At 40.2% G+C, this 18,561-nt stretch overlaps 1 protein-coding gene across 2 annotated transcripts; it reads left to right on the forward strand.

Annotated features, from left to right (window-relative positions):
- Positions 1–1,061: 1,061 nt before the first annotated feature.
- COMMD6 (COMM domain containing 6) lies at positions 1,062–16,521 on the forward strand (the record flags this gene model as incomplete). Of its 2 annotated transcripts, XM_079722021.1 has the most annotated exons (4): positions 1,062–1,103; positions 1,192–1,203; positions 13,227–13,379; positions 15,909–16,521. In XM_079722021.1, the coding sequence occupies 4 exons, from the start codon at positions 1,062–1,064 to the stop codon at positions 15,957–15,959; spliced, it is 258 nt and encodes an 85-aa protein (XP_079578147.1). In that variant the 3' UTR covers positions 15,960–16,521. The 2 variants fall into 2 exon arrangements, with proteins under 2 accessions (XP_079578147.1, XP_079578146.1); XM_079722020.1 differs by lacking the exon at positions 1,192–1,203.
- Between the last annotated feature and the right edge of the window lie 2,040 nt (positions 16,522–18,561).

Consider the following 18,561-nt stretch of genomic DNA (forward strand, 5'->3'; position numbering starts at 1 on the left):
TTTCAGTAGCCTGGAGTATAAATAGAACATTCAATTAGCACAAGGCAGCTGGAAAAGGATTTCAGCAGGTACACTGGGATCGCTAAACCCCTCTGGAGTTCTCTGAAATTAGATTGCAGACTGTAAATTAAAACCAAAGTTTGAAGTTTTATCTATTAGTTAGCTGATATTGCTTAACATTCCTGAATTGCCATTTTCTCAACTTTAAAATGGAGATAATTTGTGATCTAGATAACTTATAGGCTTCTTTTGAGGATTGACTATCATGACGATGATAATAGAAGCTGGTATTTATTGAGTACTCGCTATGATCAGGAACTTTGCTATGTGCTTTACATATGGGATCTCATTGAACCTTTCATAAAGCCTTGTGAGACAAATATCTACAGCCTGAGTTTTACAGATTAGAAAGCCGATCTCCATAAAGTCTACCTTTACTCAAGGCGTACAGCTGAGTGGTGGAGGGTTTTAGATTCAGGCCAATGTGACTATAAAGCTCCCAGCACTTCGTGTTATCCTCCACGAAGGAGGGTAACAAAAAGCATGCCCACCCCACCTCCAAGCTAGGCCAGTGAAATGAATCCGAGTGACAGAAGTTAATCATAAAACTAAAGGTCCCATTGGCATCTCCCTCGCAGGACAAACATCTGTGGGGAAGGGGGAGCAGTTGTCCCGCAGCTTTCTAACTCGGTGAGCAACCAGACTGCGCAGCTACAAGCCCGCGCTCGCTCAAAGGGCGCCTTGGGCTGCAGGCAGGAAGAGTCCACGTCCATGGCATAAGTAGGGGGCGACGGCATCCGAAAGATAATCTATCCTTCCCTTCACAAGGTATCTGCCAGTTTTCGGACCTTTTCCTCTACAATGTATCCGTTGTTACTGATCGGCTCCATAAAACTGATGTGTAATTGAGATTAAGGATGAGGTATACAAAGATGTTTCTGCCCTCCTCCCCCCACGTCCGCTGCGTGCGACGGGCCGCGAGGGGCGGAAAGAGGAAGCGGAAGGGGTGGTGGTCCCGGGAGCTTCCACCTGAGTGGGTGGTGGGATTCTGGGGCGCTGCTATGGAGGGGTGTAGCGAGCCACAGCTGGATGCTAAGGCCAAGGTAAGACCTGGCCTGGAAGGAGCCGAGGCAGTGGGCTCCGGAGCAAGAAAGATCGTTCCCTAAGTTGTGTTTTCTGCTTCCATTTCAGGTCACCAACCAGGTGAGTGAGTGGCCATCCCTCCGCGGCCTCCGCCGGCCTCGGCTGGACAAGTGGCGGGCGGCTGCACCTGGTCCTCCGCCCGCCTCTGGCAGCCGCGGGACGATGCCACCGTGAGCCTTCCCCAGCTCAACCCCAAACCAAGGCCCATGTCCGTGAGCCCGTTCCTTTCCTCCCGCCACCCTGCATTGCTCCTCCCACTTGGCTTCTGAGGTAGTAGCCACTGCCATTGTAATTTAATCTTCTCCACCCACTCTAGTCCGAAGAGTACAGACCAAATATTGTTCTTCCTTGATTAAGCGCCGTTGATTCGATACTAGGTACATAGTATTTGGGGATGTAATATATAGAGAGAAGAAATTATCAAAATTTCCAAAGATAGCTGCGCAAACATTTTCTTAAGTCTTTAAAAAGCAGTTTGTGGAAGAGGGAGAGTAGAGTTTACCTCTTTAACCTTTCAGTGTCTGTTTTTTTATGCTTGGAATAAGAATTTGATTTTTAAGTATGTCTTAGGACTGACTCTTTGTTCTGAGTGTTCCTGTCCTGTTTCAGCCAATAAACTGTTTTTAGGCAAATAGCTTATAACACTTCCCAGAAGAAGAGTACTAAAACTAGAGTATTTGAAATACAGGAGTTACCCAGGACCACAAAGTATAAGAAAGGGCTGAGATAAATAATGAGAACACAGGGGCTGAGAGATGTCCTCTGACTGCTCTCTGACATCTGTCTCCAGCTGATTTTTTTTTTAAATATAAAGCTACATTTTTTTTTAAGATGTTGGGGGTCGGAGTTTATTAATTAATTTATTTATTTTTGCTGTGTTCGGTTTTCGTTTCTGTACGAGGGCTTTCTCTAGTTGTGGCAAGCGGGGGCCACTCTTCATCACGGTGCGCGGGCCTCTCACTATCGCGGCCTCTCTTGTTGCGGAGCACAGGCTCCAGATGCGCAGGCTCAGTGGTTGTGGCTGACGGGCCTAGTTGCTCCGCGGCATGTGGGATCCTCCCAGACCAGGGCTCGAACCTGTGTCCCCTGCATTAGCAGGCAGACTCTCAACCACTGTGCCACCAGGGAAGCCCCCTTTCTGTTGTTTTTGAGGATTCCTGGGAGATAGGAGGAAACTCAGCAGTCAAACCCCTATCTGGCTTTGTTCTGAGTTACTGCTCAATAACTTTGATTCAATCTCTCAGAAATCATCTTATCCATTTATTATACTTACATTAAGTCATATGTTTATTTGCGTAAGATATCCTGAAACTGAATTATACTAGATTATAGGGTTTTAAAAGTTGAACCTTTTGGGGGTGTGTGTAGGGGGAGGTGTGTTTAAAACAACACAAATTTATTCTTACAGTGCTGGAGATCAGAAGTCCAAAATTAGTCTTGTGGGACCAACGCCAAGGTGCCAGCAGGGCTGTGTTCCTTTTGGAGGTTTTAAGGGAGAATCTGCTTCCTTGTCTGTTTCAGCTTCTAGAGGCTGCCTGTGTTCCTTAGCGATGGCATCTACTTGCATCTTCAAAGCACATCATTCCAGCCTCTGCTTCTGTCATCACTTCTCTTTCTGCCAGCATCATCATATTGCCTTCTCTGATTGTGACCCTCCTGCCGCCTTCTTATAAAGCCCAGCTGGATGATACAGAAAAACCTCCCCACATCAAGATCCTTAGTTTAGTCATATCTACAAGGTCTGTTTTGTCATGTTAAAATAACATATTCACTGGTTTCTGGGGATTGCAATGTGGATATCTTTGGGGACTGTTATTCAGCCTACTACACATCCCTTCCATGCAATCGTTCACATGTTATATGATTGTTTACATAGAAAAAGCCAAGATCATTTACAAGTAGATTATTAGAAATAATATTAGAGTTTAGGAAGGTGATTCACTGTTTTTTTGTAGTTCAGACACAGAGAGTTGAAAAATATTTTTTTAAAGATGTCATTTACAACATTAGTAGACTGTAAAGTGCATTGCAATAAATCTATGCAATAAACCTTTATGAAGAAGATTATAAAAAGTGATTGACTTCCAGTTTCTGGTCCAGTGTGTAAGGAGTTTGGAAGTCATTGCTCTGCCTTAAAATAAGTGAAAAGCTGAATAGACTGAAAAATGAACAGTTCTTCTTGGATAAGTCAGAAAAGTGAGGTCACAGGGCAAACTCCTGTCTCCCAAATTGGAGAGACAGGTGAATACAGAGAAGCACAACTTAACCAGAACAGAAACCTCCGTGAAAACCAGTGCTAGGGGTAGGAAAACCTAAACCATAATTGATGAATTACTGGAGGCTCAACATGGAAAAGTCTGAGTCAAAATCTCAGGCACCCACCTACACCCCAGTCATTAGGGGGACCTCACTTTTGTGAGTTTTACCTCCAGGAACTCTTAAATTGAACCTTTTTATTCGTAGTTCATGATGTGTTTTTTAAATATTATATTGCTAGACAAAATGATTATGTGTATTCAGCAGTCTTGTAGGGGGGAAAAGCCTTGACCTAGCAGTAAGTCATTTCTGTTTGTAGTATATGCTTTTTTTTTTTTTTTTTTTTTTTTGGTACGCGGTCCTCTCACTGTTGTGGCCTCTCCCGTTGCGGAGCACAGGCTCCGGACGCGCAGGCTCAGCGGCCATGGCTCACAGGCCCAGCCGCTCCGCGGCATGTGGGATCCTCCCGGACCGGGGCATGAGCCCATGTCCCCTGCATCGGCAGGCGGACTCTCAACCACTGCACCACCAGGGAAGCCCTGTTTGTAGTATATGCTTTTTAAATGTACCAGATATAGCTAATTTTTAGGGCTAATACTAGTTTAAATTCCTTGAGCTATAATACCTTCTCTCTTTCTTTAAATATTTCTCACCAATATAAGAATCAGCAAGGTTAACTGGGACCACACCTCCCGTGAGAGTGCAGACCCTGCATACAATCCATCAGAATACTGCTTTCTCTACCTTTAAAAATATTCACTAAATTTACCTCCCCGTGCTGCCACCTGAGTCCCAAGCACCACCCTCTTTTGTACATACTGTAATGGTCTCCCAGTTGAGTCTTTTTGTTTTCCTTCTTAAACTTAATGCCCTGTTCATCGACCTGGAGCAGACTTCAGCAGTCTAAGTTAGAGCAGGTGTTTTCCCTGCCCGAAGCCATTTAAGAGAGTACTGTCTCACTAGAGAAATGTCTTAAATATTTCCCTTGACCTAAAGGCCCTTCAAAAAGTGATTCTTCATCTCTTACCTCTCTTCCTAGCTCACGCCGCTCCAGCCGTGCGGGCCTCATCGTTGTTGCCTGCACAGGCCAGGCATGCTTCTCCCTCTGTCCGGAATGCTCGTTCCTCCAGTTATTCATGTGGCTTTTTCCTTCACGTTACTCAGGTGTCTTTCTCTTCAAAAACCACCTCCTCACAGAGGTCTCCCCCAAGCTCTATCTAAATAGCCTTCCTGGTCACTCTGTTCCCTTACCTGCGTTTAACAAAATTCTTTTTATAACACTTAGTACAACGACACTGTATATACACTTGCTTATTGCCTGTCTTCCCTACTAGAATGTAAGTTCCTGAGGTCAGGAACCCTTTGTTTTATTTTTTAGAGTCCCAGTGCCTAGAACATAGTATTATTTCGTAAATATTTAACTGAATATTGGGGCATAGAGACATAGTAACTTGCCCAAAGCCACATGGGTAGAAGGTAGCAGAGCTGAGATTCAAACTCAGGTCTGTCTAACTTCAGAGTCTGAACTTGTTAAATTTAACAAACCATCGTGCTACCTTGTCCAGCACCAGAGGGTCTAAGGTTATTCATTACTTCACATTCTGATGCTGATAATCACTGTTTTGAAGTAATTCACGGTTCTTCTGTACACGGGCCTCTCACTGTTGTGGCCTCTCCCGTTGCGGAGCACAGGCTCCGGACGCGCAAGCTCAGCGGCCATGGCTCACGGGCCCAGCCGCTCCGCAGCATGTGGGATCTTCCCGGACCGGGGCACGAACCCGTGTCCCTTGCATTGGCAGGCGGACTCTCAACCACTGCGCCACCAGGGAAGCCCAATGGTTCTTTTTTATAGATGTCTAATTAGAACTCCTTATCATAGGTGAATGATTGTTTCTATTGTTGCCACATTCTGTTTTCCTGCTTGCCAGTTTTATGGTATAGATCAACAGAAATATGTATATTGACGCACAATATCTAGTGCCATTTTCCCTCTTCCGTGTATGAGACAGTGACTTTAGTTTTTGTACAGTTTGTGTAATAGTTCATAAACATATGGCTGTTTTTGTTCTTCTGTGTGACCTGTTGGGTGCTACAAGTCATGTAAGGATGTATGAACTCCCCTCAGGGAGTTTACAGTCTAGTAGATGGTGGGGGAGGGAGACAGATCCACAGATGACTACTCTTCAAGTCAGAATGTTCTAAGTGCTGGGGTGTAAGAAGTGACGTGACCATTCATAGAAAAGTTGAGTAAACAAGGAAAGACTTTACAGAGCAAGTAGAATTTGAGAGGAGTTTTGAATTTTAACTAGATGTTTGAGAGTTGTATTCCAAGAGGAATGAGCAGCATGAGCAAAGGTTTGAAGACTGAAAGGTAATTTAAAGAGAGGATGCGGTCCAGCTTGAGCACGAGTGGGAAAGCTGTTTGGGACTATGCTGTGAGATGACTTAAGTGCTAGGGGAAGGGTTAACTAGTTCCTGAGGCAGAAGACATTACTGGTTTTTGACCTGTGATATTAGATTTGGTAAATTTCTAAGTAGTGTTTAGAGTCCACCCTGTGGATTGGAACTGAGGAGGACTCTAGGCAAGAAACTGATGAGGAGGCTGCAGTAAAATTGAAGGCAAGCTTTTTAAAAGGCTTTGTAACAGTGAGATTGGGAAGAAGGGAATAAATGTCAGTGGCATTGGCCGAAATAAAATCTTGAGTACCTAGCGATCCATAAGTGTTTTGTGTAAGGGAGAGAGAAAAATCAAAGTTGACTGAAGTTTCAAACGTGAGTCACTTAGAAAATGGGGGTCATCAGTAAAGAAATGAGGATTAAAAACCATTTTGAGGAAAGCTGATACTGTTTTGTGTTGCATGGCAGTAGTACTGTGAACTTACTAGTAGTGATTGTGTTTAATGGGAAACGCTTTCGTTTCTGTATTATTTTTACTGGTGGTATTAACAGTAACCTAATATGAAACATTGTTTTGGTGATTTGTATTTGCTACAATTTCTATAAACCAATATAGTTCAAATTGTATAGTTTTGAGAATTCATTTTTGATAAATCGTATATCGTGGTAAGTTTATTAACAAAGCTATTTTCAGCTAGCTGTGTTTGCTCTGTTTTAGTTATCTGTCACCGCATAACGAATCACCCTAAACTTAGTGACTTAAAACAGTTGTTTAATTGTCTCTCATGAGTCTTTAGGTTAACTGGGCTTAGCTGGGTGGTGGTTTCTACTCCTCATCATGTCAGCTGGGGCTTCAGTCATCTAGGAGCCTTCAGTCATCTAGGAGCCTTAGCTGGGTGGAAGTGAAGAGGGCTCGCTCACATGCTAGTCATGACTTGGGCTGTGAGCTGAGCTAGAAGCTGATCATTGGCGTGACTTGGTTCTCCTTCATGTGGGTGCTCACATCATGGTGGCTGGGTTCCAAGAAGGAGAGTCCTAAGAGCCAGCATTCCATGAAGAAGGAAGGACACACTTCCAGTTCTCCTAAGGCCTAGGCTCAAAGATTCCAGAACACCTCTTCTGCCATATTCTACTTGTCAAAACAATCACAGGGACAGCTCAGATTTGTGCAGAGAGAAAATAAGCTCCACTTCTTTTGTTTGTTTGTTTGTTTTTGTTTTTTTACATCTTTATTGGAGTATAATTGCTTTACAATGGTGTGTTGGTTTCTGCTTTATACCAAAGTGAATCAGTTATACATACACATGTGTTCCCATATCTCTTCCCTCTTGCGTCTCCCTCCCTCCCACCCCTCCAGGCGGTCACAAAGCACCTAGCTGATCTCCCTGTGCTATGCGGCTGCTTCCGACTAGATGTGAGGAGTGACGTGTACTTGTGTACTTACAGAGCCGGGTGGAATTAATTGCTGGAGGCTATCTTTGGAGACCAGTTACCACATACCCCAGAACTTCTAAACCGTTCAACAGATACTTATTTGAATATTCACTTTCTATCAGATAATGTTCTAATAGATTCAGTAGTAACTAGATTCATAATGCCATTCCCTTGGGGACACAGGGGATGAATAAGTTAACATAATTTTAGAAACCGTTAAGTGCTATGAAGAAAATCAAAGCATGGATGAAGGTGCCATTAAGCAATTTGGGAAAGGCTAATGACTTAGCAAAAGTTGTCCACTTAGGCTAGAGCTAATATGAATTTTCAAGGAGAAGTTTGCTAATAACTCATGCCATAATCAATATCTGCAGATACAAGGTACGAAGCACAGAGTTTAGCACAGCACTGTCCAATAGAACTTTCTACGATGATGGAAATGTTCTCTATTGGCACTATCCAGTATGGTAGCACTAGCCACACTTGGCTCTTGAGCACTTTGTATGTGGCTAGTCCAACTGAGGAACTGAATCTTTTATTCATTTTAAATTAATTTAAATAGTCACAGTTGGCTAGTGGCTACTATATTGGACAGTTCAGGCCTAGCATTTAGAAGATGCTAAACACTCTTGCCCTGTCCCAGACCTGTCTACTTTCTTGACCTATTAGGACTTGGTTTAATTCTGAATGGTAGTCATGTTGCAGCTAGGTATAATGAAAACGGCATGGAATATGGAATCAGACAAATTTGGGTTTGAATACCAGCTCTATTAGTGTTGTATCCTTGGATGAGGTTAATCAGTCTTTTCCTCGTAGTACTTTGGGAGAGATTAATGTGTGCAGAATGCTTAACATTCTTTCCATTTGAAAACTTTCATTAAAAAAGGAGAGAACATAGAAGTGTGTATTTTGTGACTCTAGCTATAAAAATTGCATATAAAGACTAGAAATGGGGACACAGGAATATGAACATAGTTTTTAAGATGATGGATTTTTGTACGATTTTAAAAAAATTTTCTCCTATGTATGTTTTGAAAAATAAAAATTAAATTTAAACTGAAATGGTCTTAAAAAATTTTTTCTATGTAGACAGTTTTTATAGTGATGTTTTTATGTTACCAGTAACTTCAGCCACCATATCAACTATTTTTAGTGTGACAGACTACAGCTAATTTCTTTGTTTACCTCTTAATTTATACTTGCTTTCTGATTATTTTTCTTCTTTGTATTCATTTTACTTCTGGTTATTCCTATATTTTTTTACTACTAGCATTTTTTCTCTGCATATTTTTCTTTTTAAATCATTTTCTTGATTCTACAAGAATTTTGAGGCTACTTCATTCTTATTTCATTCTTGATATTCTCCATAGTGATGTTCGCCCTGTTCTGATTTCTTTGGTTTTTCTTTTTTTATTCTTTTTAAAACCTCCTCTGTAGTTAATTCCTGTTTAAGGCTCAACCACACTTATTAGAAGGTTTGCTTTTATTGATAATTTGCATTTAAATGTTCAGTTCAGAATTTGGGAATTTCTCATCCCATAAACCTAATCCCAGCTCTTGTACTCATGAATACCAACTTTGCACAGTAAATGGCAACTCTCCCAATTTCCCCACCTGCCAGTTACACCATTGTAATGGTCAGTGAATTCCAGCATCGTGTTCCTTAATTGCTTTTCTGCTTGAAATGTTCTAGATAATGCAGAATTTTATATCATACTTTTAGAGTAAAATAAGCAATGTTTTATCTCCCATTTTACTATGGACAGTAAAAATGGAACTTCTTGCATCAAAAAGTTGTATGGGCCAAATATGTTTAAAAAGTGTTAAGTTACTTTCTTGAATACCACCATTGAACTGATATAAAACTATATCTCTAATCATGAACTCCCATGAATTCTGTTCTTGAATTTTTATCCACTTATTGAACATTCCTATTTAGATATTCCTCATCACATAAAAAAAAAATTTTATTGGAGTATAGTTGATTTACAATGTTGTGTTAGTTTCAGGTGTACAGCAAAGTGATTCAGTTATACATATATTCATTCTTTTTTAGATTCTTTTCTCATATAGGTTAATTATCACTTCTTGATAATACTTTTGGGCTTAAAATATAAAAAGTCCTGATTCATATATGATATATTCTCCCAGTCATCTGGGCTCAAAATTTTATAGTTGTCTTTGATACCTCCCTTAACTGTAGATGATCATCGAGACCTAGTGATCCATTCTTCATAGAATCAACTTAATCCTACTTGTCACCATCTTAGTTCTGGCACCTAAAACCTCGTACCTGGGTTATTGTATTCTGCAGCCATCAGATGAATATTTTTAAATCAATACTTTCATACCATTCTCTGAACTCAGAAACTTGCAGTGATTACCCATTGCCAACAGGAAAAGTTTAAATGACTTATATGATAATGTTTTTCATAGTAAGATAACATTGAGTTGACCCTTGAACAGCACAGGGATTAATCCGTGTATAATTCATAGTCGGCCCTCCATATCCTAGGTTCCTCTGCATACATGTGGATTCAACCAACTGCAGACCGTGTAGCACTGTAGTATTTACTATTGAAAAGTATCTGTGTATAAATGGATCCCTGCAGTTCAAACCCACATCGTTTAAGGGTCCACTGTAAATGAGAGTATTCTGAAAACTTGTACAATTTGCAAAAAATTACTGGCCTCTTGATTCTTGATCTCTTGTCAGCCTTATTTTCCATACTTCCTTATAAGAGCCTTTCACTCTGAGACAGTGTGCTCTATCCCTCAGCCAGATATGAACTACTTTTATCTCTGGTTGATTCAGCTTAATATTTCTTAAGTACTTATTCTTTGCTAGGTGTGTATTTATGGAATATATAAATAAAACACATTTTTTTCCTCTCAGTTTCAGTTCTGTTATTCTTCAAAACTGAGCTGTCTCCTCTGAAGCTTTCCTTTGATCACCTAGCCTAAATAAATTTTTCCTTTCAACCAGAAATGTGGAGCTCACTGACATATCCTCCCCTCCCCCTGCTATATGTGCAAGATAACATCTATAATAAAACGTGCATAACATTTGGACTGTTTAATGAATAATTTTACTTTTTCAGCTTTATTGAGATATAATTGAAATACAGCTCTGCATAATGACTTGACATACATATACTGCAAAATGATTACCACAGTACATCTAGTTAACCTCCATCCCCTCAAATAGTTACCAAAAAAGTGGGTAATTTAAAGGTGAACATCTGTGTCACTACAATCAAAACTCAAGAAATCGAACATTACCAGTATCCCAGAAGCCCACCACATGCCCCTTCCCAATCGTCTCTCTCCCACCCTCCTCCCTAGAGGTAATAATTATCCTTTTGTGATAGTCATATTCTTGCTTCTTTTTATAGTTTTGCCATCTGTGTATGCATCCCTAAACAGTATTATATTTCCTGTTTCTCAAGTTTAAGTGCATGGAATCACATAACTTTGACTTGTTTCTTTCAGGATTTTTGGTGTTAAGTGTAGCTGCAGTTCATTCATTTTCATTGCTGTACAGCATTTTATTTGTCCATTTAATTACTGATGAACATCTGGGTTGTTTATAGGTTAGGGCTATTTTGAATATAGCTGCTAGGAACATTCTCACATAAGCATCCTGTTTTCCTTTTTTAAAAATTAATTAATTCATTTTTGGCAGCTTTGGGTGTTCATTGCCGCGCGCGGGCTCTCTTTAGTTGCAGCGAGCAGGGGCTACTCTTCGTTGCGGTGGGCGGGCTTCTTATTGCGGTGGCTTCTGTTGTTGCGGAGCACAGGCTCTAGGCTGGCGGGCTTTAGTAGTTGTGGCACATGGGCTCAGTAGTTGTGGCGCACAGGCTTAGTTGCTCCGTGGCATGTGGGGATCTTCCCCAACCAAGGCTCGAACCCGTGTCCCCTGCACTGGCAGGTGGATTCTTTTTTTTTAACTTTTTAAAATAAATTTATTTATTTTTGACTGTGTTCGGTCTTCGTTGCTGCACATGGGCTTTCTCTGGTTGCTGCGAGCAGGGGCTACTCTTCATTGTGGTGTGCGGGCTTCTCAATGCAGTGGCTTCTCTTGTTTCAGAGCACGGGCTCTAGGTGCACGGGCTTCAGTAGTTGTGGCACGCAGGCTGTAGAGCGCAGGCTCAGCAGTTGTGGCACACGGGCTTAGTTGCTCTGTGACATGTGGGATCCTCCCGGACCAGGGCTCGAACCCCTGTCCCCTGTATTGGCAGGTAGATTCTTAACTACTGCGCCACCAGGGAAGCCCCAAGCATACTGTTTTTCTAGGTTATATCCCTAATAATTGAATCACCGGATCACTGGATATGCGTAACTGCAGTTTAAGTAAAGCCAATTTTCCGAAAGATTGGCCCAATTTAGACTTCCATCAACAGCACTGTGATACATCCTTTCTTGCCAGTTTTAGAATCATCAGACTTAAAATTTTGCCATTTTGGTAGGTGTGTAGTGGTATCTCTTTGTGGTTTAAATTTGCATTTCCCTGTTTCCTTTCCATATGCTTATTAGCTGTTTGTAGTTCTTTTCTTATTAACCTACTATCCTTTCTCTATTTTTGTATGGCAAACTTTCATTTAAAAAGTACCTATACAATCTTTTTTTTTTCTTTTTTTGCCGTACGCGGGCCTCTTACTGTTGTGGCCTCTCCCGTTGCGGAGCACAGGCTCCGGACACGCAGGCTCAGCGGCCGTGGCTCACAGGCCCAGCCGCTCCGCGGCATGTGAGACCCTCCCGGACGGGGGCACGAACCCGTGTCCCCTGCATCGACAGGCGTACTCTCAACCACTGCGCCACCAGGGAAGCCCTATACAATCTTTTTACTTATCAAAGATGTTAACCTTTTATCGGGACCAGCCTGGCCTTCATGCTGTAGCTGGTTCGTCTAACGCCAGTCTGAAGACAGGAGGAAATTTTGGTCCTTACACTAATCTCACCTTTTATAAAATTTTTTTTATTAATACATAAAGCTATTTGCCCAGTAAGCATTCATTTGGTAGCAAAAGGTATCAGTCAGTAGACAGGTATTTTTTGTGAGTGCCTGCTAGGTACTACATATCTTCCGAAGCTTTGGGAACAAGACACAAAATTCCTCCATTTATTGTCTTATGTTTTAAACTCAGTATTAAGGGCTGCATTTATCCAGTCCTGTTTTATGCCATGGCAACACTGAACAGTCATCGAAAAGAATTAGCTAGAAGGTATTGAGGCAGCCAGTAGTCAATAAGCATGTAATCATTGGAGTCAAACAGACTTTGGTTTCAGTTATGAGTCCAGAAATGTGTGACTTTGTGCATATTATGTGTAAGCTCTCTGAAATTCAGTTTTGTCACCTGCAAAATGGAAATAATAGCCTATAATGTTATGATGATTCAGTGAGGCATGAAATACATGTAAACTGCATAGCACATCACGTGGCAGGTATCCATCATCAACAGTGATGAAATCTAAAACCACCTTCCCCAATAGTGTAAGGTTTCAGGTCAAGGACTGTGGTGAGGAAAGAAACTGGTATGGTTCCCATGTATGCCTCAATCAAATATGAAGATGGTATATAACTCATCTTCCATTTTAGGACGTTTGGGTTGTGGAATGGGGAAAGGCATATGTGGAACAGGAAAATGAGATAGGAGATGGTCCAAAATGTTTGGAGTCCCCTTAAGTACAGGAGCAAAATGAAAAGAAAACCAGTACTGCCATATCTACCTCCATAACACATCAGGTGGAGACTTTTGTTTTTTCCCTTTTGTAATTATGACAGTGTTGTTTTCCAACCCTGTTTTTATCCTTTATTGCCTCTCTCTGTGTTCATTTGATTATTATATCCCCCTAACAATATTAAAATGAAGATATTTTCTTTCATTCTGACTGGCCTTGAAATTAAAACTTGAATATGAGAGGAGTAAAATTGGATAAATATCTGCATTCAGGGCAATATTATAACTGGTGTATTGTGTACCGTTTCATTACAGCTAATAGATTTTCAGTGGAAGCTGGGTATGGCTGTGAGCTCAGACAGCTGCAGATCACTTAAGTATCCTTATGTTGCAGTGATGCTCAAAGTGGCAGATCATTCAGGCCAAGTAAAGAACAAGTCCTTCGAAATGACAATTCCACAGTTTCAGGTTTGTGATAAACCACATTCAGTTTAGCCATTGTTCTGTAATTACCGCTTAAAAAGATACATAAAATCTTTTTCAAGATAAAATTTTAACTGTTTTTATTTGCAATTGTTTTGATGTGCTTTACATACAAAAGATCTGGATTTGCTTTATTTGGGAATTTGATAAATTATTTTCAATATAATATGCTGAATTTGTATACTGACAGTCCATCACTTTCAAGGACTCATCTGTGAGTGTGTTTAAGAAATTTGCATCTTTTCTAGCAGGATATTTACTTTGCATTTAACTGTTTTATTCTTCTTAGGCTTAATATTCAAGAGTGATTAAGCTAAATGAATCTTACCTTGGAACAGTATTGACCCTGAATTTTCTGACTAATAATGTTTACAGAACGTAGAGCAGACCACTAGTACTTGATGGCTAATTTTATCTGCTAGGGATTAGAGTAACTCAATAGTTTATTTATAGAATCATGTTATATATATTATTATTATTTTTAGTATCCAATATTTTATATATTATTCTACCTCTTTTCTGTAAGCAAGAAAGGAAGAAAGGGGGTGGATGAGAAATCATTTTCTTTTCAATGTACATACAGGGAAATGCTTTGTCTTTGGCTAGTTTAACTGGCCTTAGAGTTTTGTTTTTGTTTGTTTTGATCCCTTTGGTGAGTGAACAGATATGAATTCTTTCTTATAGCATACTCTCTGTTACCATGAATTCCAATTTTTTTAGATTCCACATATAAGTGAGATCATGCAGTATTGTCTTTCTGTGTCTGGCTTATTTTACTTAGCATAATGTCCTCCAGGTTCACCCATGTTGTCAAAAATAGCAGGATTTCCTTCTTTTTAAAGGATGAATAGTATACTGTTGTGTGTATATACACACCACATTTTCTTTATCCATTCATCTGTCAACAGACACTTGGGTTGTTTCCATACCTTGCTATTGTGAGTAATGCTGCATTGAATGTGGGAGTGCAGATATCTTTTTGAGGTAGTGATTTTATTTCCTTTGGATATATATCCAGAAGTGAGATTTGTGGTTTATATTGTAGTTCTGTTTTACAAATTACATTTTAAGGATTTTCTCTCCTTTTGATTCCTTTTTTTAGAACAGCTGTGTCTGCTGTAGAACAAAAAAGGGTCACAGATTCATTATTTTTAATGCTAAATGGTGTCTTGGAAGCAAATTAGGACTTGGTTGAAAGGAAATAGATGTAGTGTATTGTGATATGTGAGTAGCTTTCAACTGAACATAAAGACCAAATCTACTTCAAAAAGGAATATAGATTTCAGTCCTTTTGTAATTCATAATACTGGCCTAATTCTTATTTTTCTTTGCCACATTTTTGCTCCCTGATTCTACCTCTTAAAATTTTTTTCTCATAGTAAAAGATCACAGATGGGGCAACTCTTTTGTTTGTTTTTTGTTTTTTGTGGTACGCGGGCCTCTCACTGTTGTGGCCGCTCCCGTTGCGGAGCACAGGCTCCGGACGCGCAGGCTCAGCGGCCATGGCTCACGGGCCCAGCCGCTCCGCGGCATGTGGGATCCTCCCGGACCGGGGCACGAACCCGTGTCCCCTGCATCGGCAGGCAGACTCTCAACCACTGCGCCACCAGGGAAGCCCCTGGGGCAACTCTTTTAAAGGTAGTTTTTACGTGGCTTACAGCTAACCAGGCAAACAGAGCCTGTTAGTCACATTATAGGACTGAGCGCCAAGGAGCATTCTTTGAGCTTTTGACTTTTATCTTTCTAGTAGCAGAAATTACCATCATGAGTATATATTTTTTAAGAAATGGTTACTTCCTCCTTCGTTTCGTAATAAACTTACATATGAGTTAAAACAAAATACAGATACTCTATTAAGTAGCAAAATAGAGAATTAAGTCCAAAGAAGAGGGAAAATACAAGGATGTAAATCATTAGAGTATATCAAATTTGCTTCCTACTTCTCGGCAAGTAGAGGATAAGAAAGGAAAACAGAATTTGATCCCTTTTTTATCTGATGTTTTATCTGATGACTTCTACAGGAGAACTACCATACCAGCTTAGTTTTTAATTGAAAGAGAAATAAGTTTCTACCATGTAAGCCACTGTCAGTGTTGGGTCTCTCTTAGTATAACTGACAAGACAGCCCCTATCACCCTGAAATGCAGTCTTTCACTGAATTAAAAGTGGTTCGGAGCCTGGGGACCAATCTGTCATTTTTTTAAAGTCTTCATTGTTGAGGACAGTGCTGGGCATTTAATAAATCTTCCTGTTGTGATCTCAAAGAACTTTGTTGGATGCTTTTGAAAAGTTTATTTATGAGCTAATTATCCAACTCTACAGTAGTATTTTTGCTTGCACCAAATTACACCTGTTTGTTTCTTATAGTAACTTTCGAATAATAATAGTTGAGGAAGTAACATTAAAATGCAAACTCAATATGTTCTAGAGCCTCTGCTGGTAGATATAATTAAAAGAACTACTTAAACAGCCTCTAAAAGCAAAATTAATATTGTTTTTCCCCTTTCTCTCCAGAATTTCTACAGACAGTTCAAGGAAATTGCTGCAGTTATTGAAACTGTGTGAAAACTGATTACTTGGTTGATGAATTGCTACCATCATTCTAAAATCATGGATTTTACTTTCTGCAACAAAACTGCCTAAGGATCAAATGATTTTTATTGAATGAAAATTACACTTTTTTTTTTTTTTTTTTTTTTTTTTTTTTTTTTTTGCGGTACGCGGGCCTCTCACTGTTGTGGTCTCTCCCGTTGCGGAGCACAGGCTCCGGATGCGCAGGCTCAGCGGCCATGGCTCACGGGCCCAGCCGCTCCGTGGCATATGGGATCCTCCCAGACCGGGGCACGAACCCGTATCCCCTGCATCGGCAGGCGGACTCTCAACCACTGCGCCACCAGGGAGGCCCGAAAATTACACTTTTGGTTTTCCATTTTTTTAAATAATAAAAAAGAAAATCAGACAAACAGGAATTACAAAGTGGTGATCGCTGCACACTTTGTGAATGTACTAAGAGCCACTGAATTGGAAACTTTAAAGGGTGAAGAACTCTGTGGTATGTGAATTATATCTTAATGAAAAATAAATCAGACAAACAGTTGAATGATATTAAAAGCAGCACAAGTTTATGTATTAGACCAATAGTTTTAAAAATTACTGGTAATGTTACCCATTTTATAAACAAACTCTTCTTTTTTACCATTCATTTTTTTATTGATGTATAGTTGATTTACAATATTATATTAGTTTCAGATGTACAACATGGTAATTCAAACTTTTTAGAGATTATACTCCATTTATGGTTATTATAAAGTATTGGCTATATTCCTTGTGCTGTGCTGTACAATGTATCCTTGTAGCTTATTTGTTTATTTATTACTTTAAAAAAATATTATTTATTTTATTTTTGACCGTGGTGGGTCTTCGTTGCTGCACGTGGGCTTTTCTCTAGTTGCGGCGAGCGGGGGCTCTTTGTTGGGGTGCGCGGGCTTCTCGTTGCGGTGGCTTCCCTTGTTGCAGAGCCCAGGCTCTAGGCGCTCAGACTTCAGTAGTTGTGGCCCTCGGGCTCAGTAGTTGTGGCGCACGGGCTTGATTTCTCCACAGCATGTGGGATCTTCCCGGACCAGGGCTTGAACCCATGTCCTCTGCATTGGCAGGTGGATTTTTAACCACTGTGCCACCAGGGAAGCCCCAACAGTCTTTATTTTAAAATCTATTTTATCTGATATGAGTGTTGCTACTCCAGCTTTCTTTTGATTTCCATTTGCATGGAATGTCTTTTTCCATCCCTTCACTTTCAGTCTGTATGTGTTCCAAGGTCTGAAGTGGGTCTCTTGTAGACAGCATATATATGGGCCTTGTTTTTGTATCCATTCAGCCAGTCTGTGTCTTTTGGTTGGGGCATTTAATCCATTTACATTCAAGGTTATTATCGATATGTATGTTCCTATTACCATTTTCTTAATTGTTTTGGGTTTGTTTTTGTGGGTCCTTTTCTTTTCTTGCATTTCCTGCCTAGATAAGTTTCTTTACCATTTGTTGTAAAGCTGGTTTTGTGGTGCTGAATTCTCTTAGCTTTTGCTTGTCTGAAAAGCTTTTGACTTCTCCATCGAAACTGAATGAGATCCTTGCTGGGTAGAGTAATCTTGGTTGTAGGTTTCTCTTTCATCACTTTAAGTATATCCTGCCACTCCCTTCTGGCCTGCAGAGTTTCTGCTGAAAAATCAGCTGATAACCTTATGGGGATTCATTTGTATGTTATTTTTTGTTTTTCCCTTGCTGCTTTTAATATTTTTTTCTTGAATTTAATTTTTGTTAGTTTGGTTAATAGGTGTCCTGGTGTGTTTTTCCTAGGGTTTATCCTGTATGGGACTCTCTTTTTCCTGGACTTGGGTGACTATTTCCTTTCCCATGTTAGGGAAGTTTTTGACTATAATCTCTTCAAATATTTTCTTACACCCTTTCTTTTTCTCTTCTTCTTCTGGGACCCCTATAATTCGAATGTTGATGCGTTTAGTGTTGTCCCAGAGGTCTCTGAGATTGTCTTCAATTCTTTTCATTCTTTTTTCTTTATTCTGCTCCTTGGCAGTTATTTCCACCGTTTTGTCTTCCAGCTCACTTATTTGTTCTTCTGCCTCAGTTATTCTGTTCGTGATTCCTTCTAGTGTATTTTTATTTCAGTTATTGTGCTGTTCATCTCTGTTTGTTTATTCTTTAGTTCTTCTAGATCTTTGTCAAACATTTCTTGTATGTTCTCAATCTGTGCCTCCATTCTATTTCTGAGATTCTGGACCATCTTTATTATCATTACTCTGAATTCTTTTTCAGGTAGGTTGCCTAGTTCCTGTTCATTTATTTGGTCTTGTAGGTTTTTACCTTGCTCCTTCATCTGTGACATATTTTTTTGCTGTCTCTTTTTTTTTTTTTTTTTTTATGAATGGGATTGTGTTCCTGTCTTACTGATTGTTTGGCCTGAGGCTTCCAACACTGGAATTTTTAGGCTGTTGGGTAGAGCTGGGTCTTGGTGCTGAGATGAGGAACTCCGTGAGACCTCCGTCCAATGAATATTCCCTGGGGCCTTTCTGTTAGTCTAGTGGTTCAGACTCGGAGCTCCCACCGCAGGAGCTTTGGCCTAACCCTCCGGCTCGTGAACCAAGATCCCTCAATGTGT

The sequence above is a fragment of the Hyperoodon ampullatus genome, assembly GCF_949752795.1.
Source record: "Hyperoodon ampullatus genome assembly, chromosome: 16".
NCBI lineage: Eukaryota > Metazoa > Chordata > Mammalia > Artiodactyla > Ziphiidae > Hyperoodon > Hyperoodon ampullatus.